Source organism: Lissotriton helveticus, chromosome 11, assembly GCF_964261635.1.
Source record: "Lissotriton helveticus chromosome 11, aLisHel1.1, whole genome shotgun sequence".
Classification (NCBI taxonomy): Eukaryota; Metazoa; Chordata; class Amphibia; order Caudata; family Salamandridae; genus Lissotriton; species Lissotriton helveticus.
Window position 1 is genome coordinate 4,643,997 of NC_136072.1, and position 24,517 is coordinate 4,668,513.

The window sequence follows — 24,517 nt, forward strand, 5'->3', positions numbered from 1 at the left end:
GGTCCCTCTTCATCTGGAGCTCTCACCCTCATTTCCTGCCAGGGTCCCTCTTCATCTGGAGCTCTCACCCTCATTTCCTGCCAGGGTCCCTCTTCATCTGGAGTCTCCACCCTCATTTCCTCCCAGGGTCCCTCTTCATCTGGAGTCTCCACCCTCCTTCCCTGCCAGGGTCCCTCTTCGTCTGGAGTCTCCACCCTCATTTCCTGCCAGGGTCCCTCTTCGTCTGGAGTCTCCACCCTTATTTCCTGCCAGGGACCCTCTTCATCTGGAGTCTCCACCCTCATTTCCTGCCAGGGTCCCTCTTCATCTGGAGTCTCCACCCTCATTTCCTGCCAGGGTCCCTCTTCATCTGGAACTCTCGCCCTCATATCCTGCCAGGGTCCCTCTTCCTCTGGAGCTTCGCACCTTCATTTCCTGCCAGGGTCCCTTTTCATCTGGAGTCTCCACCCTCATTTCCTGCCAGGGTCCCTCTTCATCTGGAGTCTCCACCCTCATTTCCTGCCAGGGTCCCTCTTCATCTGGAGTCTCCACCCTCATTTCCTGCCAGGGTCCCTTGTCATCTGGAGTCTCCACCTTCATTTCCTGCCAGGGTCCCTCTTCATCTGGAGTCTCCACCCTCATTTCCTGCCAGGGTCCCTCTTCATCTGGAGCTCTCCACCCTCATTTCCTGCCAGGGTCCCTCTTCATCTGGAGCTCTGCACCTTCATTTCCTGCCAGTGTCCCTCTTCATCTGGAGCTCTGCACCTTCATTTCCTGCCAGGGTCCCTCTTTATCTGGAGCTCTCACCCTCATTTCCTGCCAGGGTCCCTCTTCATCTGGAGTCTCCACCCTTATTTAATGCCAGGGTCCCTCTTCATCTGGAGTCTCCACCCTCATTTCCTGCCAGGGTCCCTTTTCATCTAGAGCTCTCCTCCCTCCTTTCCTGCCAGGGACCCTCTTCGTCTGGAGTCTCCACCCTTATTTCCTGCCAGGGTCCCTCTTCGTCTGGAGTCTCCACCCTCATTTCCTGCCAGGGTCCCTCTTCATCTGGAGCTCTCCTCCCTCCTTTCCTGCCAGGGTCCCTCTTCATCTGGAACTCTGCTCCTTCATTTCCTGCCAGGGTCCCTCTTCATCTGGAGCTCTCCCCCTCATTTCCTGCCAGGGTCCCTCTTCATCTGGAGTCTCCACCCTTATTTCCTGCCAGGGTCCCTCTTCATCTGGAGCTCTCCCCCTCATTTCCTGCCAGGGTCCCTCTTCATCTGGAGCTCTCCCCCTCATTTCCTGCCAGGGTCCCTTTTCATCTGGAGTCTCCACCCTCATTTCCTGCCAGGGTCCCTCTTCATCTGGAGTCTCCACCCTCATTTCCTGCCAGGGTCCCTCTTCATCTGGAGTCTCCACCCTCATTTCCTGCCAGGGTCCCTTGTCATCTGGAGTCTCCACCCTCATTTCCTGCCAGGGTCCCTCTTCATCTGGAGTCTCCACCCTCATTTCCTGCCAGGGTCCCTCTTCATCTGGAGCTCTCCACCCTCATTTCCTGCCAGGGTCCCTCTTCATCTGGAGCTCTGCACCTTCATTTCCTGCCAGTGTCCCTCTTCATCTGGAGCTCTGCACCTTCATTTCCTGCCAGGGTCCCTCTTTATCTGGAGCTCTCACCCTCATTTCCTGCCAGGGTCCCTCTTCATCTGGAGTCTCCACCCTTATTTAATGCCAGGGTCCCTCTTCATCTGGAGTCTCCACCCTCATTTCCTGCCAGGGTCCCTTTTCATCTAGAGCTCTCCTCCCTCCTTTCCTGCCAGGGACCCTCTTCGTCTGGAGTCTCCACCCTTATTTCCTGCCAGGGTCCCTCTTCGTCTGGAGTCTCCACCCTCATTTCCTGCCAGGGTCCCTCTTCATCTGGAGCTCTCCTCCCTCCTTTCCTGCCAGGGTCCCTCTTCATCTGGAACTCTGCTCCTTCATTTCCTGCCAGGGTCCCTCTTCATCTGGAGCTCTCCCCCTCATTTCCTGCCAGGGTCCCTCTTCATCTGGAGTCTCCACCCTTATTTCCTGCCAGGGTCCCTCTTCATCTGGAGCTCTCCCCCTCATTTCCTGCCAGGGTCCCTCTTCATCTGGAGCTCTCCCCCTCATTTCCTGCCAGGGTCCCTCTTCATCTGGAGTCTCCACCCTCATTTCCTGCCAGGGTCCCTCTTCGTCTGGAGTCTCCACCCTCATTTCCTGCCAGGGTCCCTCTTCATCTGGAGCTCTCCCCCTCATTTCCTTCCAGGGTCCCTCTTCGTCTGGAGTCTCCACCCTCATTTCCTGCCAGGGTCCCTCTTCATCTGGAGCTCTGCCCCTCATTTCCTGCCAGGGTCCCTCTTCATCTGGAGCTCTCCCCCTCATATCCTGCCAGGGTCCCTCTTCCTCTGGAGCTTCGCACCTTCATTTCCTGCCAGGGTCCCTTTTCATCTGGAGTCTGCACCCTCATTTCCTGCCAGGGTCCCTCTTCATCTGGAGTCTCCACCCTCATTTCCTGCCAGGGTCCCTCTTCATCTGGAGCTCTCCACCCTCATTTCCTGCCAGGGTCCCTCTTCATCTGGAGCTCTGCACCTTCATTTCCTGCCAGTGTCCCTCTTCATCTGGAGCTCTGCACCTTCATTTCCTGCCAGGGTCCCTCTTTATCTGGAGCTCTCACCCTCATTTCCTGCCAGGGTCCCTCTTCATCTGGAGTCTCCACCCTTATTTAATGCCAGGGTCCCTCTTCATCTGGAGTCTCCACCCTCATTTCCTGCCAGGGTCCCTTTTCATCTAGAGCTCTCCTCCCTCCTTTCCTGCCAGGGACCCTCTTCGTCTGGAGTCTCCACCCTTATTTCCTGCCAGGGTCCCTCTTCGTCTGGAGTCTCCACCCTCATTTCCTGCCAGGGTCCCTCTTCATCTGGAGCTCTCCTCCCTCCTTTCCTGCCAGGGTCCCTCTTCATCTGGAACTCTGCTCCTTCATTTCCTGCCAGGGTCCCTCTTCATCTGGAGCTCTCCCCCTCATTTCCTGCCAGGGTCCCTCTTCATCTGGAGTCTCCACCCTTATTTCCTGCCAGGGTCCCTCTTCATCTGGAGCTCTCCCCCTCATTTCCTGCCAGGGTCCCTCTTCATCTGGAGCTCTCCCCCTCATTTCCTGCCAGGGTCCCTCTTCATCTGGAGTCTCCACCCTCATTTCCTGCCAGGGTCCCTCTTCGTCTGGAGTCTCCACCCTCATTTCCTGCCAGGGTCCCTCTTCATCTGGAGCTCTCCCCCTCATTTCCTGCCAGGGTCCCTCTTCGTCTGGAGTCTCCACCCTCATTTCCTGCCAGGGTCCCTCTTCATCTGGAGCTCTGCCCCTCATTTCCTGCCAGGGTCCCTCTTCGTCTGGAGTCTCCACCCTCATATCCTGCCAGGGTCCCTCTTCATCTGGAGCTCTCCCCCTCATTTCCTGCCAGGGTCCCTCTTCATCTGGAGCTATGCACCCTCATTTCCTGCCAGGGTCCCTCTTCATCTGGAGTCTCCACCCTCATTTCCTGCCAGGGTCCCTCTTCATCTGGAGCTCTGCACCCTCATTTACTGCCATGGTCCCTCTTCATCTGGAGCTCTCCACCTCATTTCCTGCCAGGGTCCCTCTTCATCTGGAGTCTCCACCCTCATTTCCTGCCAGGGTCCCTCTTCATCTGGAGCTCTCCACCCTCATTTCCTGCCAGGGTCCCTCTTAATCCGGAGCTCTACACCCTCATTTCCTGCCAGGGTCCCTCTTCATCTGGAACTCTGCTCCTTCCTTTCCTGCCAGGGTCCCTCTTCATCTGGAGCTCTCCCCTCATTTCCTGCCAGGGTCCCTCTTCATCTGGAGCTCTTCCCTCATTTCCTGCCAGGGTCCCTCTTCATCTGGAGCTCTTCCCTCATTTCCTGCCAGGGTCCCTCTTCATCTGGAGCTCTGCACCCTCATTTACTGCCATGGTCCCTCTTCATCTGGAGCTCTCCACCTCATTTCCTGCCAGGGTCCCTCTTCATCTGGAGTCTCCACCCTCATTTCCTGCCAGGGTCCCTCTTCATCTGGAGCTCTCCCCTCATTTCCTGCCAGGGTCCCTCTTCATCTGGAGCTCTCCTCCCTCATTCCCTGCCAGGGTCCCTCTTCATCTAGAGCTCTCCACACTTATTTCCTGCCAGGGTCCCTCTTCATCTGGAGTCTCCACCCTCATTTCCTGCCAGGGTCCCTCTTCATCTGGAGCTCTCCAACCTCATTTCCTGCCAGGGTCCCTCTTAATCCGGAGCTCTACACCCTCCTTTCCTGCCAGGGTCCCTCTTCATCTGGAACTCTGCTCCTTCATTTCCTGCCAGGGTCCCTCTTCATCTGGAGCTCTCCACCCTTGTTTCTGCCAGGGTCCCTCTTCATCTGGAGCTCTTCCCTCATTTCCTGCCAGGGTCCCTCTTCATCTGGAGCTCTCCACCCTCATTTCCTGCCAGGGTCCCTCTTCATATGGAGTCTCCACCCTCATTTCCTGCCAGGGTCCCTCTTCATCTGGAGTCTCCACCCTTATTTCCTGCCAGGGTCCCTCTTCAGCTGGAGCTCTCCCCCTTATTTCCTGCCAGGGTCCCTCTTCATCTGGAGTCTCCACCCTTATTTCCTGCTAGGGTCCCTCTTCATCTGGAGTCTCCACCCTCATTTCCTGCCAGGGTCCCTCTTCATCTGGAGTCTCCACCCTCATTTCCTGCCAGGGTCCCTCTTCATCTGGAGCTCTCCCCTTCCTTTCCTGCCAGGGTCCCTTTTCATCTGGAGCTCTCCACCCTCATTTCCTGCCAGGGTCCCTCTTCATCTGGAGCTCTCCCCCTCATTTCCTGCCAGGGTCCCTCTTCATCTGGAGTCTCCACCCTCATTTCCTGCCAGGGTCCCTCTTCATCTGGAGTCTCCACCCTCATTTCCTGCCAGGGTCCCTCTTCATCTGGAGCTCTCCCCCTCATTTCCTGCCAGGGTCCCTCTTCATCTGGAGTCCCCACCCTCGTTTCTGCCAGGGTCCCTCTTCATCTGGAGTCTCCACCCTCCTTTCCTGCCAGGGTCCCTCTTCATCTGGAGTCTCCACCCTCATTTCCTGCCAGGGTCCCTCTTCAGCTGGAGCTCTCCCCCTCCTTTCCTGCCAGGGTCCCTCTTCATCTGGAGCTCTCCCCCTCCTTTCCTGCCAGGGTCCCTCTTCTTCTGGAGTCTCCACCCTCATTTCCTGCCAGGGTCCCTCTTCAGCTGGAGCTCTCTCCCTCCTTTCCTGCCAGGGTCCCTCTTCCGCTGGAGCTGTCCCCCTCCTTTCCTGCCAGGGTCCCTCTTCATCTGGAGTCTCCACCCTCATTTCCTGCCAGGGTCCCTCTTCATCTGGAGTCTCCACCCTCATTTCCTGCCAGGGTCCCTCTTCATCTGGAGCTCTCCTCCCTCCTTTCCCGCCAGGGTCCCTCTTCATCTGGAACTCTCCACCCTCATTTCCTGCCAGGGACCCTCTTCATCTGGAGTCTCCACCCTTATTTCCTGCCAGGGTCCCTCTTCAGCTGGAGCTCTCCCCCTCCTTTCCTGCCAGGGTCCCTCTTCTTCTGGAGTCTCCACCCTCATTTCCTGCCAGGGTCCCTCTTCAGCTGGAGCTCTCCCCCTCATTTCCTGCCAGGGTCCCTCTTCATCTGGAGCTCTCCCCCTCATTTCCTGCCAGGGTCCCTCTTCATCTGGAGTCTCCACCCTCATTTCCTGCCAGGGTCCCTCTTCATCTGGAGTCTCCACCCTCATTTCCTGCCAGGGTCCCTCTTCATCTGGAGCTCTCCCCCTCATTTCCTGCCAGGGTCCCTCTTCGTCTAGAGCTCTCCTCCCTCCTTTCCTGCCAGGGTCCCTCTTCAGCTGGAGCTCTCCCCCTCATTTCCTGCCAGGGTCCCTCTTCATCTGGAGTCTCCACCCTCATTTCCTGCCAGGGTCCCTCTTCATCTGGAGCTCTCCCCCTCCTTTCCTGCCAGGGTCCCTCTTCATCTGGAGCTCTCCCCCTCCTTTCCTGCCAGGGTCCCTCTTCATCTGGAGCTCTCCCCCTCCTTTCCTGCCAGGGTCCCTCTTCGTCTGGAGTCTCCACCCTCATTTCCTGCCAGGGTCCCTCTTCATCTGGAGCTCTCCCCCTCCTTTCCTGCCAGGGTCCCTCTTCGTCTGGAGTCTCCACCCTCATTTCCTGCCAGGGTCCCTCTTCATCTGGAGTCTCCACCCTCATTTCCTGCCAGGGTCCCTCTTCATCTGGAGCTCTCCCCCTCCTTTCCTGCCAGGGTCCCTCTTCAGCTGGAGCTCTGCACCCTCCTTTCCTGCCAGGGTCCCTCTTCAGCTGGAGCTCTCCCCCTCCTTTCCTGCCAGGGTCCCTCTTCATCTGGAGTCTCCACCCTCATTTCCTGCCAGGGTCCCTCTTCATCTGGAGTCTCCACTCTTGTTTCTGCCAGGGTCCCTCTTCATCTGGAGTCTCCACCCTCATTTCCTGCCAGGATCCCTCTTCATCTGGAGCTCTCCACTCTTGTTTCTGCCAGGGTCCCTCTTCCTCTGGAGTGTCCCTCTGTCCATCCTTGTGTCAGATGTCCTCACCTCCTTGTTTCTTGATTCTCTCCCTCCTGCTTTGCAGATACTGATGAATGGAACTGTTTTTGCCAGAATGTCTCCTGCTCAGAAGTCAGATTTGATCGAAGAATTTCAAAAACTGGAGTAAGTTGAACATTTTAAGAGGGCTTCCCTCTGTGACTGTGATTTTCTGCCATATCTCTTCTGGTGGGTGTACAGGGGCATTTAAGTTTCATATTCCAGCTGTGTTTTCAAATGGAGCTGCTATTAATCTGTAGTTTAAATATTTATATTAATGGAGCCTGTGACTCCAGCCAGTATTGCACTGCATTGATGTCCAGTGTTTAGGCCGCCTTCAGTAAGTGAAACCAAAAACTCAGAGTTGGGGGACGCGCCATGTTTCCGACAGTGGACACCTTTCAGCGTACCCCGCTGGACCATGGGCTTCGGTCAGAGTACCTCGGACTGTCCACCATATGTACGGTGATATTTTAACATCCCAAGGCGTTTCAGTTTTGTTTTTCAATAATAAAACTCTAGCTTTTGATGTTTGTTTTTGAAAAACAAAAAAACCTTGCTGAACAAGCGCATTAAACATGAAGCCTACTCGACAGTTTTAGTAGCTTCAAAGGGGTCAGAGTGACAGGGGCTCTGCTGAAGAGATCTTACTCTGCCTGGTGGAAATCACAAACTATGATGGTCAGTCTTTTATCGGGCTGGCCTAGTACATCCCCCGCTGCTCTGGTAAACCCAGGGACCGCGACCTGCTTCTAATTCTCTTGTTCTTTCCTAGTAGTCATTATTGTAAGTAGAAATCCTTACACTCACTGTTGTATGGAATGAGTTTGGGTATCCTCAGGAAATGGGCAACCAACCTAGTATTTTAAATAAGAGAACAACTTTGAGTGTTGTAGTGTGTACACCAACGTGCCTCTGCGCCGTCTGTTCTGACAGATGTTCTTATTGACCTGCCGGGAATGCTGATTTGGGGTTATCCCTCATTCTGAAATTTAGGGGTTCAGGCCGACTTGAGCTTTGGTGGCGCCCGGTGTGACAAAATGACCAGCAACCTTCCTCTCCATGGATTCCCTCACTATCGCCCTCCATTGGTGCCCCTCATCTCTCCATAGCCCCTCTGTTACATGTATTTAATTTGTTTTATAGAGCCTGTCATACCAGTGTAGGGTGTCAGACCACTTTACATCACACACATTATACAGAGACAATAAATCATAGGCGTGTAAATCAATGTATAGAAAATCTTACTTAAGACAGAGGACTACTAGGTGTAAGAGTCGCATGTCGTCCATACTGTTAGGCATTATTTGTTAAGAGTGCTTCGGTCTGGAGACACTGGGAAGTGATAATACATTTTTATTCTCCTAACTTGGGTTTAGGACAACAGAACAAAATAGTTCAACCACTATCTTAAAATGTATTAAAAGCCCAATTCAATGGAGAAGTTGATTTTTTAATAAATATTTAGGAAAAGTAACTGTAAAAAGTTTCCTTTTCGCCGGGAGACTAATTTGCGTTAGTCTATGCTTTCCGATGGCCACTTTCCTCTGGGCATGTATAAGAAAGAGGAAACTTTGTTGACTTAAAGATTTATTAGTTGTCTAAGAATTAATTGTGTTGCACATCATGGATTTAGATGAAGGAATCTCATAGGCGTTTGTTTTGGGGATTTATTTTTTAATTAAACAAATGTTTTAATGAGACAATCAGCATTTGTTCTCAGGGATTTTAAATTTGAGGGCTGTGCTGATCATATCCCATTTTTAAGATTCTTTGGCTATGAATCGTCCCACAACTGATTCATTTATTCTTGCCCACTGTGAGGCTTATTTGTGTGGGTCTGTATGGGATGGAGGAGTTTGAGCTAGCGGACATCTTTACTTGCTCTAAGAGGTTAATTAATTTGTATAATTTATATTTTTTATCTTTGTAACTGGTAATGTGATCTTCTTGAATTGTTATTTTTAACTTGACTTGTACTTTTATGATCTATGTTTTAATTGGATCGAATAAAGTAAAATTCAAATTGAAAATTGATTGCTTAAATAAGCTGCTTAGTACTTTGGGGTCCACAAATGACCACTGGTAACGGTCAGTGTCAGGTTCCCATTGAAATGAATAGGATCTCTGAATTTCTTTACAACACTGTGTCCGCGCCTCACTGTTGTGTATATATTGTGGACGGATGCTTACATACAAAAGCTGGGTGGTGTGTGGCATCCTGAAAGAGGAGAAGGTTGTGAGATGACCATCAACAAGAAGCAAGGTGGCCAACACCCACTGTTTTAATGAGGGATGTTTTGAAAATCTATGTTAACCACAATAGTGGAAACCATGTGTTGTACCAGGGGTCCAGACTGCATGTGTACAGCTGAAGGTTTGGAGAACAATGTCTGTTACCTACTCAAACCCTGGAGTAGACAAGAATGTCCAATTAAGTCATTTTGGTGAAGTGATCCAAATATGTTTCATTCCTTGTTTTTGATACCACATACATGCATTATTTAAAAGTGCTCACAATCAAAAAAATATATATATATTTCTGCATGCAAAATCTCTCCTTTGTTGTAGAGAACCAGGAACAACCCTGTGGAAGAAAGAAGGTGTTCTATTTGACAGCTGGGTGTGCTCACCTGACAGTCCTTATGCCTTATGTACAAAGGGGCAGATTTACAAGCTCTGTGCGCCACTTTTGCGTCACTTTTAACATGGGAAAAGTGACGCAAAAGAGGCGCAAGGGGCTTGTAAACCTGCCCCATAGGGTTTTAGCATTCGCAAACTGTGCGATCTGTAAATCCGAGAGCAGGCGAATCCTAAAACTCTTTTTCAAATGTACTATACGCGTACAGAGATTCTGAAAGGATTTCACAATTGCTAAATGGATTTGGAAATGATTTGAGGATAGCTATTTGTGTATCAATGTTTTGCAGCCATAATCCAGTCATAAAGCATTGAAAAGTTATCCACTCCCAAAGGGTGGTAATCAAAGTGCAAAGGCAAAGGAGTCCCTTTGAATTTGCTCTGCTTTCTGAATCTTGAAACTGGTTTCAGGGAGATACACTTTTGATAAAAAAACTTTTTTTAAACATAGTACCATTTTCTTTAAGGAAAATGGGATGCATTTGAATAAAATGTCTTTATTTGAACACAAACACTGATATTGTGGTGTATTTTCCTTGCAGGCCGCCCTTCCTGTGATAGTGGCCAATCGCAGGGAGTCGCAAATTGGGATCTTTCTATGAAATTTAATTAGGCAGGTCACTCTGCAACCTCCTGTGATGGGGTATTTTGGGAAAAATATTAGTCGCAAAAAGCCAGTTCACATTTAGAGGCCACTTGTTGTACATTGAATATTTTCACAAAAGGCCCCCTGATCCCTGGCTGTGCACCCTTGGGGTCCTCCTCTGTGCTGAACCCAACCCTCTAGTTCACAAACTACCCATCCTTTCTTTCACTTGGTAGGAGATGTGGCTGAGTTGATCGATCCACCGCCTTAAGAGCGGGGGAATCTACCGCCTTAGGAGCTGGGGGAATCTACGGCCTTAAGAGCTGGGGGAATCTCTACGGCCTTAAGAGCCAGGGGAATCTACGGCCTTAAGAGCGGGGGAATCTACCGCCTTAGGAGCTGGGGGAATCTACGGCCTTAAGAGCCGGGGGAATCTACGGCCTTAAGAGCCGGGGGAATCTACGGCCTTAAGAGCCGGGGTAATCTACTGCCTTAAGTGCCGGGAGGAATCTACCGCCTTAAGAGCCGGGGGAATCTACCGCCTTAAGAGCCGGGGGAATCTACTGCCTTGAGAGCCGGGGGAATCTACCGCCTTGAGAGCCGGGGGAATCTACCGCCTTAAGAGCCGGGGGAATCTACCGCCTTAAGAGGTGGGGGAATCTACCTCCTTAAGAGCCGGGAGAATCTACCACCTTAAGAGCCAGGGGAATCTACCCCCTTAAGAGACGAGGGATGTCGGTCTGATTCCTGGCCTCGACCCTAGACCCAACATTGTGCAGTTCTGGGCAAATCACTTAATGCGCGTGAAGTGTTTTTGTGTAACCCCCAACTGATATGCATGATGCACAGGGCTCCGTTGCTTCACAGCTAGGTTTGTACTGTATAACTGCCAATACGTACATACTTACTTCCCTTCTTGTTACTTTTTTGTCCTCTGTGGTACCTTTGTTCCTCAGCCTTTTATACACCCCCACTTGACCCCCAATATCCATTCTTCTTCAGTAAATTTTATACAATTTTTTCTCTTGTCGTGTGTTTTATTCAGCCTGGTGTGTTATTACTAGAAGGATATCTACTCATAAATGTATGTAGTATTTCTTTAGCGTAAACCTCAGCATAAGGGAGTGGGCTGATGCACATGGTGCCACAAAACCTCACGAACACAATCTTCCCAAGTTATTCTACATTCATGAGTAGAAATGCCTGAATCCGTAGTAATACCTAATCCTGATGCCGCAACAGGGGGACCACTTTGGGGTATGTCCACCGGATTAGTGAGTGCTCCTAAATGAGCGCTGTACGTGGGATTGACCAATGGTAGTACAGAACCCACGGTGTGGTCACGTGGTAAGAGGGATCAGAGGCACGCCATGTTAGGTCCTTCTTACTTCTTCACTTATCCCTGCACTGCCCTAACAAAGGGGTGAGAGAGACAACAGCGGAGTGGTGGATACACAGCAACCACAGTGTGGAGGGGAGATGCCTGGAGCTTCAGACACCAACACGCTTGTTTTGCGTCTCTGCGCTCTAGCGGCGCAATCCACCCAGCTTTCACTGTGTGCAGCATTTCTGGACTCTTGCAAGATGGCAACCAGCATTTGCATTTTCTCATTTAATTATATTGTATTTTTAAATTTTTTGTAGTTACTACGTGGGCATGTGTGGAGATGGAGCGAACGACTGCGGGGTAAGTGGAGGCAAGAAATATTTACCATGACGAAGCGCATAAAAATTAAAAACAACTGTCTAATTCTAGTAGAACTCTAAGAATGGTATCATGCAGTTGTCATATATCTCCTGTGATTGCATATTTAAATTTACATGAAGAAGTTTGGGTAGGTGGGGTGATAATGGTGGACGCCTCTTTGCCATATTATAACGGTCACCACATTTCCAGATCCTCTTCTATCAGTGTCTAAAGTTAGTGCAAAGCATTTGAAAGCACATGATTCTCTAAACAGGAGGATAACAATCTTGTAACTAACAGCGCATTTAAGTGCTTGTACATCTATATTCGTTTCATATTTATTTATGGAAATTTAGTCTTAAAATGTGTTTATTATGCAGAGACCACTAAATTCCATGTAACATTTCTCTCTTCCATTGATCCTCCCGCCAACACGTTTCGTCACTTTGGTCAGTTAGTCTGTGACTTCTTCGGGGCTAACCTGGTAGGCATACAGCCCTGATCATACAAGCACCCAGGTGTTAAGCATGTGCTCAATAGTGCAAGTTTAAAGTCAAACTTTGCTTAACCATTTTATCCTCACAATTTCTGTTACGATCATGCAAAGCGTGTAGGCTTCTTTATATGGTAGCGTTAATAGAAATGTATCCTGTATTATTAGTCCAAAACCACACAAAGTAGATTGAGAACTTTTGAGTTAATTCTAATGCCTGCAATAAACTGATGCAGACGTACCTCTCAGGGGTTTATGAATACCAAAGTGTTTGTTTTTTCCCACGTGCAGGATGAATGCACTATTTATAGTTCCATGCCTTGCAAATGGGATAACTGGTTAGTATCCACCGCTTTCTCACTTATTCGGCTTTCTTGTAGTTTGCCAAATTTGTGTGGGGAATGAGCATTGGGTGTAATAATTTTGAACCATTTGTATTTACAATTGGGACACAACCTTCAGTTGGGTCCTGGGTGGAAACCTTACAAACATTAGAAGGCCCTTTTTCACCAGATAGTTCTGATTATCATTTTTCTGGACTAAGAACCCCAATTCTTGCTGTGGCCCTAATTTTGAAGTTGACACCCCTACAGGGAGGCCTTCCCATAAACCAGTGTCCTCAAAGTTGATGTTTGCTGTCATTCAGGAAGATTGAGTGATGACTTTGCTATTTACAGCTGGCTGGAATTGTGTTTTTGTTTGCAGGCTCTGAAAATGGCGCACGCTGGGATTTCCTTGTCGGAAGAGGAGGCTTCGGTAGCGGCTCCCTTCACTTCCAAGATCACCAACATAAAGTGTGTCCCGGATCTCGTCAGGTAAGTCCAAATGATGGTGCATTGGGAAGTTCTGTGGTGTGCTGATGATTCCATTGAATATGTGGTGAGGAGGCCTGTGTCGAAATCAGAGATTCCAATCCTTGTGGTGCCCAGTGACGGGGTTGGTGATGATCTATGAGAAGTTTAAGGGGAGTCGAATGGTTTAAGCCTCTGATGTGGCCAGGCGTCCTTTGCACGTGCCTCTCTGTCTTTTCAGTTCCTGCTCCTAGTGGTCCTTGGTGAAAAGATAAGCCAGAGACACTCACCTTTTGGGATGGACTAAGTGTTCCTCAAAGAAGGACACTTGACACCGACTTCCACTTCCAACTATAAGGAACAGGATGACCAGGCTGGTCTTAGTGTCACGCACAAAAAAAGTTTGATGGGGAGGCAGAAGTTTTACATAAGGTGTGGCCAAAGCCTGGAACGAACTGCCGTTTCACTTAAGAAATATCACAAACCTCCTAGGGCCCCATTTATGAGGCTATGCGTCACTTTTACGCTGCTGGTGCGTCACTTTTTGTGACGCACCAGTGGCGTAAAAAATGCGCCTTGTTGCGCCATATTTACAAAGTGATGCATCTAGGTAGATGCGTCACTTTGTAAACCCCTGCGCCACATTATACCTGCGCCAGGTATAATGTATTCAGGGGGGGGCGTATTGACGCAAGGAAGGGTCGTAGAAGTGACGCAGTGAAATCTATGAGATTTCACTGCGTCACTTTTAGGATGCCGTTGCGTCAAAATCTTGCGCCTGCCTCACAGCAGGCGTAAGACTGACGCAAGCCCATTCACATGGGGCTTGCCCCATGTGAAAGGGCGCGTTGCTAGAGTTGCGTCACTTTTGTGACACACTCCAGCAATGCGCCACTTTTGCGCCATACAGATACGTCAGAAATACTGACGTATCTGTAAGCGCAAAAGTGACGCATTGCTGGAGTGTGCCGCAAAAGTGACGCAACTCTAGCAACGCGCCCTTTCACATGGGGCAAGCCCCATGTGAATGGGCTTGCGTCAGTCTTACGCCTGCTGTGAGGCAGGCGCAAGATTTTGACGCAACGGCATCCTAAAAGTGACGCAGTGAAATCTCATAGATTTCACTGCGTCACTTCTACGACCCTTCCTTGCGTCAATACGCCCCCCCCTGAATACATTATACCTGGCGCAGGTATAATGTGGCGCAGGGGTTTACAAAGTGACGCATCTACCTAGATGCATCACTTTGTAAATATGGCGCAACAAGGCGCATTTTTTACGCCACTGTCGCGTCACAAAAAGTGACGCACCGGCGGCGTAAAAGTGACGCACAGCCTCATAAATGAGGCCCCGGGCTCTTTGCCCAATAAACTTCCGTCTTTTGCCACAGGAGATGTAACTAGCGCCAGGACACTGGCGTTATGAAAACTGAGGGGACCTCCCTGCACGGTACGTAGAGGGGTCCCCTCCAGGCTCAATCAGAAGCTCACTGGACAGAGTGCAGTGCCGAGGGGGCCCCCTGGAGCTTGTGTAACGCCCCTGCGCCAGGACACCTCCGGGAAACAGCTGCGCTGTATACTTTTCATTAACATTATGTCTGATTCCCTGTTTGTCTGGCTTGAGTCCGGCTGGGAAGCCAAGAGCTGCTGGTTCTTCAGGGGATCTGGGTGTTAGACTACTGGAAATCGGGGGTCACCATCTTAATGTAGGCTGTGACGGAGCCCCCACCGGACCAAAACAATCACACCCACAGTGTTGGCCTGGTGTTGGTAAGGGACATTGTGTACTCAAAAGAAATGTACCTGTTCTCTGCACCCTACAGAGAAGATTAAAGAACTGATTGGTTGCAGCTAAGCTGCTGATTAGAGCTCTGGTTTGGGGATGTACAACTAGTGGAAAAGACTCAAGGCACATGGGGACATATTTATCAAGGGGTTGCAGCACCTTTCCACCCCTCAACATAGTGCCAAAGCGAGTCAATCCCCTAAAATGCGGTTTATCAAGCCACGCATGGCGCCCTCGTCTGGCCCTCAGTGGCCTGATAAATTGAGAGTAACGCATCTCAGCCTTGTGTTACTCTGCCCGCAGGAGGTGTTCGTTGGGTGGGACTTGGGTGTTCCCACGCACCCACCCATGGATTTATACACATTCCCAGATTTACCATCACTGGTAGACCAGAGAAATGCATCAAAATGCTTCGCCGTCCTAGGGGAGGTGTAGCGAGGAGAAAGCTTCCTTTCTCCTCGCTGTTTCCTCTTTCTATGTGCGCTGCATTCTGCAGAACACATGGAGAAAGGAAAATTCCTCAGGGGATTGTTTTTCTGCATGAAGGTGCCCCTTCCTGCACAAAAACCATCCTGCTTGCAACGCAGGCACCCTTGCACCTGCATTGGCGCCAGGCACCACAATGTGCGGAAGCTCTGGGAAAAGGCAGCATTGCACCATATTGTGTTATATACAGCACATGCCTGCCTTTTCCCAATAACACTGCGCTGCACAAGAAGATGACTTGTGCTATGCTGCATTAGATCGAAGGTGTTCTGCGGTGCTGATGCTCCAGCACAGGGGTCTCCAACCAATAGCTCGTGAGCTACTGTAGCACTTGAGCTAACTCTGAGTAGCTCACCTGTGTGCAGCCCAGCTTATTAAATTAGAAAGATTTTGCTTGGTTGAATAAATATACATACAAAGCAGCTCAAGGCCAGTGAATGTTAGAGGAATGACAGGGGATTTCCTTCCATGTGGGATCAAGCTTTGGTGAAGGCTGCGTGAGCCATATGGCTGCCACAATGCTGTGCATAAGTCTGTCATTTGATTCTAGCACCTTTTCCAGTACCATCTGCTCCAAGCTCCATCTGTTAGTGTGTCTGATCGCCCCTTCTCGGCACAGGCCCTTCACAGCTCCCACAGCACTAGGGCAAGTTCCTTCCGCAGGAAGTTTTGTCTCAACTCCCACAGCCCTCAGGTTTCTAGGGCTGGCTCCTTCCAGCATGGGCGCACTTCTGAACCCCCAACAACACTCTCACTTCTAAGGTGAGTTCTTTCCAGTTGGAGACTCGACTCACCTCCCGACATATAGGGGATTTAATATCATCCTGCAAAATACTGTAGACAAAATATTTACTATCTGAACATTGTGAAGGTAAGTAGGTATATGTAAGTGTACTTTACTATATTTAACTTCCCCTGGACATACATGTTGTAGGATGTGATGATGTGCGAGACACCTAGGCCCAGACTGCCAAAGAGCCTGCATCAACTTTGCATTACTCTTTTAATGCAACTCAATTCAGTGTTTTGCTGGGATGTATGTAGTGACAGACACCACTATTTGTTGGTTTCTAACTCTAAGTAATGCAACACACTGCAGTCTTGAATTACTTTGCATCAAAGGGCATCCCATGGGTGGTGCATGAGCGTTTCCATGCAATCTCCAATGAGTGTTGACGCATACCCCTAGCACAAAGATTTGTAGATAGAGATTTGTGGCAAGATTTTGCATCTCTCTGAGGAAGCCGTAGCAAAGAGATGCGTTTTCATTTCTCCTCGTTTTTACCTCTTTGTATGTGTGTTACATTCTGTGGCACTCATACAGGCAAACAGGAAAATGATTTTGAGCAGGAAGGGAGCCCTTCCAACATGAAAACTATGTTGAGTACAACACAGACTCCCTCTCAGTATGATCATTCTTGCTCAAGCATTGAGACCCTGTACTCTTCAGCAGTTGCTTGTGGCACACATGCCTGTGTCGGTGCCTTCATTGTGGTTGGAGGAGCAGTCGCAATTGTGGTAAACTATTTCCCAAGGAGACCTCCAGCCCCGCTCTTCTCCCTCCTCAAGTGGAGCACCATATGATGACCATGCGTGATTCAGACCATCCATCCAGCTCTTCACCCTGTATGATGACCAAGCATCGTTGAGACCTCCCATACAGATCTTCTCCCTGTATGATGACAACGCTAGGTTGAGACCTGCCACCCAGTTCTTCTCCCTGTATGATGACCATACATGGTAAAGACCTCCTGCTCAGCTTTTCTCCCTGTATGATGGCCATGCATGGTGGAGACGTTCCATCCAGCTCTTCTACCTGTTTGATGAACATGCATGATGGAGACCTCCCATACAGCTCTTATCCCTGTATGATGACCATGCATGGTGGAGATTTCCTGCCCAGCTCTTCTCCTTGATCTCGCAGAGAACCGTATGATGACCATGTATGGTTGAGACTTCCAGCGCGGCCCTTCTCCCTGCTTATGCAGAGCACCGTATGATTACCAGGTATGGTGGAGACCTCCCGCCCAGCTCTTCTCTCTGCTCATGCGGAGCAGCGTATGATAAACGTGCAGGGTGGAGACTTCCCACCCAGCTCTTCTCCCTGTATGATGGCCATGTTTGGTGGAGACGTTGCGCACAGCACTTTTCCCTGTATGATGACCATGTATGGTGGAGACCTCCCACCCAGCTCTATCCTCTGTATGATGACCATGCATGGTGGGAACCTCCAGCCCAGCTCTTCTCCCTGTATGATGACCATGTATGGTGGGGACCTCCCACCCAGCTCTTCTCCCTGCTCATGCAGAGCACCGAATGATGACCATGCATGGTGGGACCTCCCGCCCAGCTCTTCTCTCTGTATGATGACCACGCATGGTTGAGACCTCCCACCCATCTCTTCTCCCTGTATGATGACCATGCATGGTGGTGACCTCCCGCCCAACTCTTCTCCCTGTGTGATGACAATGCAAGGTGGAGACCTCCAGCCCAGCTCTTCTCCCTGTACGATGACCATGCATGGTTGAGTCCTCCCACCCAGCTCTTCTCCCTGTACGATGACCATGCATGGTTGAGTCCTCCCACTCAGCTCTTCTCCCTGTATGAGGAGACCTCCAGCCCAGCACTTCTCCCTGTATGATGACCATGCATGGTGGGACCTCCCGCCCAGCTCTTCTCCCTGTATGATGACCATGCATGGTGGGACCTCCCGCCCAGCTCTTCTCTCTGTATGATGACCACGCATGGTTGAGACCTCCCACCCATCTCTTCTCCCTGTATGATGACCATGCATGGTGGTGACCTCCCGCCCAACTCTTCTCCCTGTGTGATGACAATGCAAGGTGGAGACCTCCAGCCCAGCTCTTCTCCCTGTGTGATGACAATGCAAGGTGGAGACCTCCAGCCCCGCTCTTCTCCCTGTTCATGGAGTGCTTTGCATGATGACCATACGTGGTGAAGCCTGGCACAGTTAGTTTTTGCTGACCTGTCAGGGCCCGGTGGTCCTTGTTGGTAAGCACAAGGCTAAGCTGATGGGTTTTACCTCTACAGGCATTAGGGGCTGGTCTGTGGAGGCACACATTCAACACCTTTACTTCTTTCTTGTATTGAGCACATGTTTGGAATGTAGTTTTAGTGGCTTCTAGTACCTACATTGCTCCATCTGGCTTGACCCAGTAACCAACCGACCCATCGCTAACTCGCTGTGGTAGGTGAAGAGTTTATGTTCCTTGTGAATGAAATGACCTGCTTTGGGCCACTCGAGTCACCACAGAGCACCTCTCGGCCTTCCATACCAAATAAAGAGTCAGAGAAACAGTGGAGAATATACATCAATAATCGTTTATTAGTATACGCTCAGAGCGGGGCTCCGTCTGCACTGTCTCGTAAGAGTACTACAGAGGGAACTGAGGAACGGTAAGCATGAAGATATATTATGTAAATTGCATGGTTAGCTAAGAACACGCCCACAGCGGAATTTTCCAAACAGATGCTGCCGGGCAGCGAAAGAGAAAAAAAGTAAAAGGTTTCTACTCTCAGATCTTATGCAGTTTAGGACACTCTCAAGGCCGTTCCATCCCGTGCTGCGATCAAACTACCAGACAGGTGGGAGAGACTCTTTATCTAGGAAAAACTATGCACTGGCACAAGCAGTTCTCTTTTACAGAAACTAAACTCAGCAAAGGGTATTTCTCGGAATAGGGAAGGATTAGTTTCGAACCTCACATACATTAGAGTCTGGAAAAGAAAATGGCACAGCAAATGCTAACTTATACATGGTACAAGAGCATCAACAAGCACAATCTAACATTTGGAATCCCAATAAAATCATGACAGTTAATCAATCAGTGAATCTGCAGTGATGGAAACTGAGCACCGCCCTAAAGGGCCAAAACGAATGGTGGCCCCTGGTCTCAGTTCCTTGGACCTGGTGGTACTTCTCACTCGACTCCAGTTCAAATCCTAATGAAAACCCCAATTGTTTGAAGGTTGCTGATGGTCTTTGGCGCTCCGTCATGTTCTAGCTGTATTGGAAAATGTATTCCTTCCGCTTTCCATGTGGCCATGTCCAAGGGTTTGCCTTTGTATTTTATTTTGTTGTTCCCCCATAGTGACTCCCATTTTGAGTTTTTGATGCTGGTCTCTAGGATGCGGTCCTCCAAGGCCACATTCAAAAGCTGGCTCAATTGGGTGATCTTCCTTAGAGGAGCCGACACGACCACCCTCAGAAACATGCCTGGCAGACACCGAAACAGAGAGATGTGGTTCAAACTAGACAATCACATGCACACCTTCAAACCACCATAAGCTCATAGGTCTGCACACCAATACTAGATCATAAGAAGTTCAAAAGCAGCCTAACCACAGAATAGACCAGCAGTTTCTGTCCACACCTACCTCGAACAACAGACACCTTGGGACCTACGTTATATATCGTGTTATATGATACATGTACCTTTTGTTTTGAAACATTGACGCAAAAGTATCCAAGCAGTTCAATATATATGTCTGTCAGTATTTGTACCGTGTAATCTGTTAATACCAATAAAAACATTTAAAAAAAAAGAAAACCCCAATTCTAATTCCAGTCAGGGTTTATCGCAGTAACCATCCAGACTCCCCTTGTGCATAGGGTCTGTGTAGGCTACCCTCGTTCCTTAGAGGACTCCATCACCTTTGCCACTCAGGGATACCAATATTTTACTCCTGTGATTGGTGTCAACGTCAGACTTCATGAAGAAATATTCTGCCTCATCCATGTTGGGTTTAAGCTTCAACTCAGTGCTCTTGATTTCCCGGTGGGAGTTCTTTGAGGTATGCAAGCTGTCCTCTGCTGTCTCACTACTTCCGTGATGACATCAGGAGTGTGTAGCCAAGAGTGCCTCAGCTTCTTTTTGTAATGGTTCCATGTTTGTTTGATGTTGTATAGCACAATTGTGTGTGAATGTGTTGAAGCTCATTGGATGCAAAGTATTGTAACTAAATCTACATATTTGTGTCTGAACAGGGAAGGAAGGGCCGCGCTTGTGACGTCACTTTGCATGTTTAAATACATGTCCATTACCAGCGTCATTGAATACATTGATACTCTGCTTCTCTTCTGGGTAAGGCTCGGACAAACCCTTCATGTCGAAGATGAACCAGTGAATGAACGCCCCGTTGCCTTGCTGCTCCCACTGCATGAGCCCTCGCTTCTTGTCAGGATTGAGCCTGTGAATGAACTCCCGTTGCCTTGCTGCTTCCACTGCATGGCCCCTTGCTTCTTCTCCAGATTGAGCCTGTGAATGAACACCCCGTTGCCTTGCTGCTCCCACTGCATGAGCCCTTGCTTCTTGTCAGGATTGAGTCTGTGAATGAATGCCCCGTTGCCTTGCTGCTTCCACTGCATGGCCCCTCGTCTCTTGTCAGGATTGAGCCTGTGAATGAACGCCCCGTTGCCTTGCTGTTTCCACTGCATTATCTCTCGCTTCTTGTCAGGATTGAGCCTGTGAATGAACACCCCGTTGCCTTGCTGCTCCCACTGCATGAGCCCTTGCTTCTTGTCAGGATTGAGTCTGTGAATGAATGCCCCGTTGCCTTGCTGCTTCCACTGCATGGCCCCTCGCTTCTTGTCAGGATTGAGCCTGTGAATGAACTCCCGTTGCCTTGCTGCTCCCACTGCATGGCCCCTTGCTACTTGTCAGGATTGAGCCTGTGAATGAACTCCCGTTGCCTTGCTGCTCCCACTGCATGGCCCCTTGCTACTTGTCAGGATTGAGCCTGTGAATGAACGCCCCGTTGCCTTGCTGCTTCCACTGCATGGCCCCTCGTCTCTTGTCAGGATTGAGCCTGTGAATGAACGCCCCGTTGCCTTGCTGTTTCCACTGCATTATCTCTCGCTTCTTGTCAGGATTGAGCCTGTTAATGAATGCCCCGTTGCCTTGCTGCTTCCACTGCATGGCCCCTCGTTTCTTGTCAGGATTGAGCCTGTGAATGAACTCCCGTTGCCTTGCTGCTCCCACTGCATGGCCCCTCGCTTCTTGTCAGGATTGAGCCTGTGAATGAACGCCCCGTTGACTTGCTGTTTCCACTGCATGGGCTCTCACTTCTTGTCAGGATTGAGCCTGTGAATGAACACCCCGTTGCCTTGCTGTTTCCACTGCATGGGCTCTCACTTCTTGTCAGGATTGAGCCTGTGAATGAACACCCCGTTGCCTTGCTGCTCCCACTGCATGAGCCCTTGCTTCTTGTCAGGATTGAGCCTGTGAATGAACGCCCGTTGCCTTGCTGCTTCCACTGCATGGCCCCTCGTTTCTTGTCAAGATTGAGCCTGTGAATGAACTCCCGTTGCCTTGCTGCTCCCACTGCATGGCCCCTCGCTTCTTGTCAGGATTGAGCCTGTGAATGAACGCCCGTTGCCTTGCTGCTTCCACTGCATGGCCCCTTGCTTCTTGTCAGGATTGAGCCTGTGAATGAACGCCCGTTGCCTTGCTGCTTCCACTGCATGGCCCCTCGTTTCTTGTCAGGATTGAGCCTGTGAATGAACTCCCACTGCCTTGCTGCTCCCACTGCATGGCCCCTTGCTACTTGTCAGGATTGAGCCTGTGAATGAACTCCCGTTGCCTTGCTGCTCCCACTGCATGGCCCCTTACTACTTGTCAGGATTGAGCCTGTGAATGAACACCCCGTTGCCTTGCTGCTCCCACTGCATGGCCCCTTGCTACTTGTCAGGATTGAGCCTGTGAATGAACTCCCGTTGCCTTGCTGCTCCCACTGCATGGCCCCTTGCTACTTGTCAGGATTGAGCCTGTGAATGAACACCCCGTTGCCTTGCTGCTCCCACTGCATGAGCCCTTGCTTCTTGTCAGGATTGAGCCTGTGAATGAACGCCCGTTGCCTTGCTGCTTCCACTGCATGGCCCCTCGTTTCTTGTCAGGATTGAGCCTGTTAATGAATGCCCCGTTGCCTTGCTGCTCCCACTGCATGGCCCCTCGCATCTTGTCAGGATTGAGCCTGTGAATGAACGCCCGTTGCCTTGCTGCTTCCACTGCATGGCCCCTTGCTTCTTGTCAGGATTGAGCCTGTGAATGAACGCCCGTTGCCTTGCTGCTTCCACTGCATGGCCCCTCGTTTCTTGTCAGGATTGAGCCTGTGAATGAACTCCCGTAGCCTTGCTGCTCCCACTGCATGGCCCCTTGCTACTTGTCAGGATTGAGCCTGTGAATGAACTCCCGTTGCCTTGCTGCTCCCACTGCATGGCCCCTTGCTTCTTGTCAGGATTGAGCCTGTGAATGAACGCCCCGTTGACTTGCTGTTTCCACTGCATGGGCTCTCACTTCTTGTCAGGATTGAGCCTGTGAATGAACGCCCGTTGCCTTGCTGCTTCCACTGCATGGCCCCTCGCTACTTGTCAGGATTGAGCCTGTGAATGAACGCCCCATTGCCTTGCTGCTTCCACTGCATGGCCCCTTGCTTCTTGTCAGGATTGAGCCTGTGAATGAACGCCCGTTGCCTTGCTGCTCCCACTGCATGGCCCCTCGCTTCTTGTCAGGATTGAGCCTGTTAATGAATGCCCCGTTGCCTTGCTGCTCCCACTGCATGGCCCCTCGCTTCTTGTCAGGATTGAGCCTGTGAATGAACTCCCGTTGCCTTGCTGCTCCCACTGCATGGCCCCTTGCTACTTGTCAGGATTGAGCCTGTGAATGAACTCCCGTTGCCTTGCTGCTCCCACTGCATGGCCCCTTGCTACTTGTCAGGATTGAGCCTGTGAATGAACACCCCGTTGCCTTGCTGCTCCCACTGCATGGCCCCTTGCTACTTGTCAGGATTGAGCCTGTGAATGAACTCCCGTTGCCTTGCTGCTCCCACTGCATGGCCCCTTGCTACTTGTCAGGATTGAGCCTGTGAATGAACACCCCGTTGCCTTGCTGCTCCCACTGCATGAGCCCTTGCTTCTTGTCAGGATTGAGCCTGTGAATGAACGCCCGTTGCCTTGCTGCTTCCACTGCATGGCCCCTCGTTTCTTGTCAGGATTGAGCCTGTTAATGAATGCCCCGTTGCATTGCTGCTCCCACTGCATGGCCCCTCGCTTCTTGTCAGGATTGAGCCTGTGAATGAACTCCCGTTGCCTTGCTGCTCCCACTGCATGGCCCCTTGCTACTTGTCAGGATTGAGCCTGTGAATGAACTCCCGTTGCCTTGCTGCTCCCACTGCATGGCCCCTTGCTTCTTGTCAGGATTGAGCCTGTGAATGAACGCCCCGTTGACTTGCTGTTTCCACTGCATGGGCTCTCACTTCTTGTCAGGATTGAGCCTGTGAATGAACGCCCGTTGCCTTGCTGCTTCCACTGCATGGCCCCTCGCTTCTTGTCAGGATTGAGCCTGTGAATGAACGCCCCATTGCCTTGCTGCTTCCACTGCATGGCCCCTCGCTTCTTGTCAGGATTGAGCCTGTGAATGAACTCCCGTTGCCTTGCTGCTCCCACTGCATGGCCCCTCACTTCTTCTCAGGAATGAGCCTGTGAATGAACGCCCGTTGCCTTGCTGCTTCCACTGCATGGCCCCTCACTTCTTGTCAGGAATAAGCCTGTGAATGAATGCCTCATTGTGCTGTTGCTGTCATTGGATGGACCCTTGCTTCTTCTGAAGAAAGAACCAGTGAATGAATTCCATGGTGGGTTAATGGTCCCATTGCATGGTGAATGAATGTCTTGTTGCTTTGATGCTCCCACTACATGGCCCGTCGCTTCTTGTCAGGATTGAGCCTGTGAATGAACACCCCGTTGCCTTGCTGTTTCCACTGCATGGGCTCTCACTTCTTGTCAGGATTGAGCCTGTGAATGAACGCCCGTTGCCTTGCTGCTTCCTCTGCATGAGCCCTCGCTTCTTGTCAGGAATGAGCCTGTGAATGAACGCCCGTTGCCTTGCTGCTCCCACTGCATGAGCCCTCGCTTCTTGTTAGACGGGGACCCTGAGGGTCGGCCGGATTCCGAGGGAGAGATCCCCGAGGGGGACCGTCTCCGGCGATCGTACAGACAAGTACCCTCCCTCCCCACAAACAGGCACCACACCAAGTCGAGTTCAAGGCTTTATATAAGGTTCTTAAGGCAAGGATATCAGCGATACAGGATAACTTGGACCCGGGGGTCCTCTCACTTCTAGTCTCTGTAGGGAAAGGGGGTAGCGGGACAGTCTTAGTACCGGATCGGTACAGGTGGTGGTAAAAGGCGAGCTCACAATCCTCGAGCTGGAGGGTCTGTGGATCGGGCCGCGGCAGCGCCAGCAGGCCAAGGTGATAGTCTCATAAAGCAGAGGGCCGCGGCAGCGCCAGCAGGCCAAGTCGATGGTTTCACGAGGCAGAGGGCCGCGGCAGCGCCAGCAGGCCAAGATGGTTTCACGAGGCAGAGGGCCGCGGCAGCGCCAGCAGGCCAAGATGGTTTCACGAGGCAGAGGGCCGCGGCAGCGCCAGCAGGCCAAGACGATGGTTTCACGAGGCAGAGGGCCGCGGCAGCGCCAGCAGGCCAAGA

At 50.7% G+C, this 24,517-nt stretch overlaps 1 protein-coding gene across 1 annotated transcript in view; it reads left to right on the forward strand.

Moving 5' to 3' along the window:
* Positions 1-24,517, forward strand: part of LOC144792953 (putative cation-transporting ATPase 13A4) — a 254,179-nt gene that overhangs the window by 174,400 nt on the left and 55,262 nt on the right. The window contains exons 21-24 of the mRNA XM_078668165.1: positions 6,591-6,670; positions 11,415-11,457; positions 12,656-12,765; positions 20,021-20,117. Of these exons, the coding sequence (XP_078524291.1) occupies positions 6,591-6,670; positions 11,415-11,457; positions 12,656-12,765; positions 20,021-20,117 (330 nt within the window). The remainder of the gene's footprint in view (positions 1-6,590; positions 6,671-11,414; positions 11,458-12,655; positions 12,766-20,020; positions 20,118-24,517) is intronic.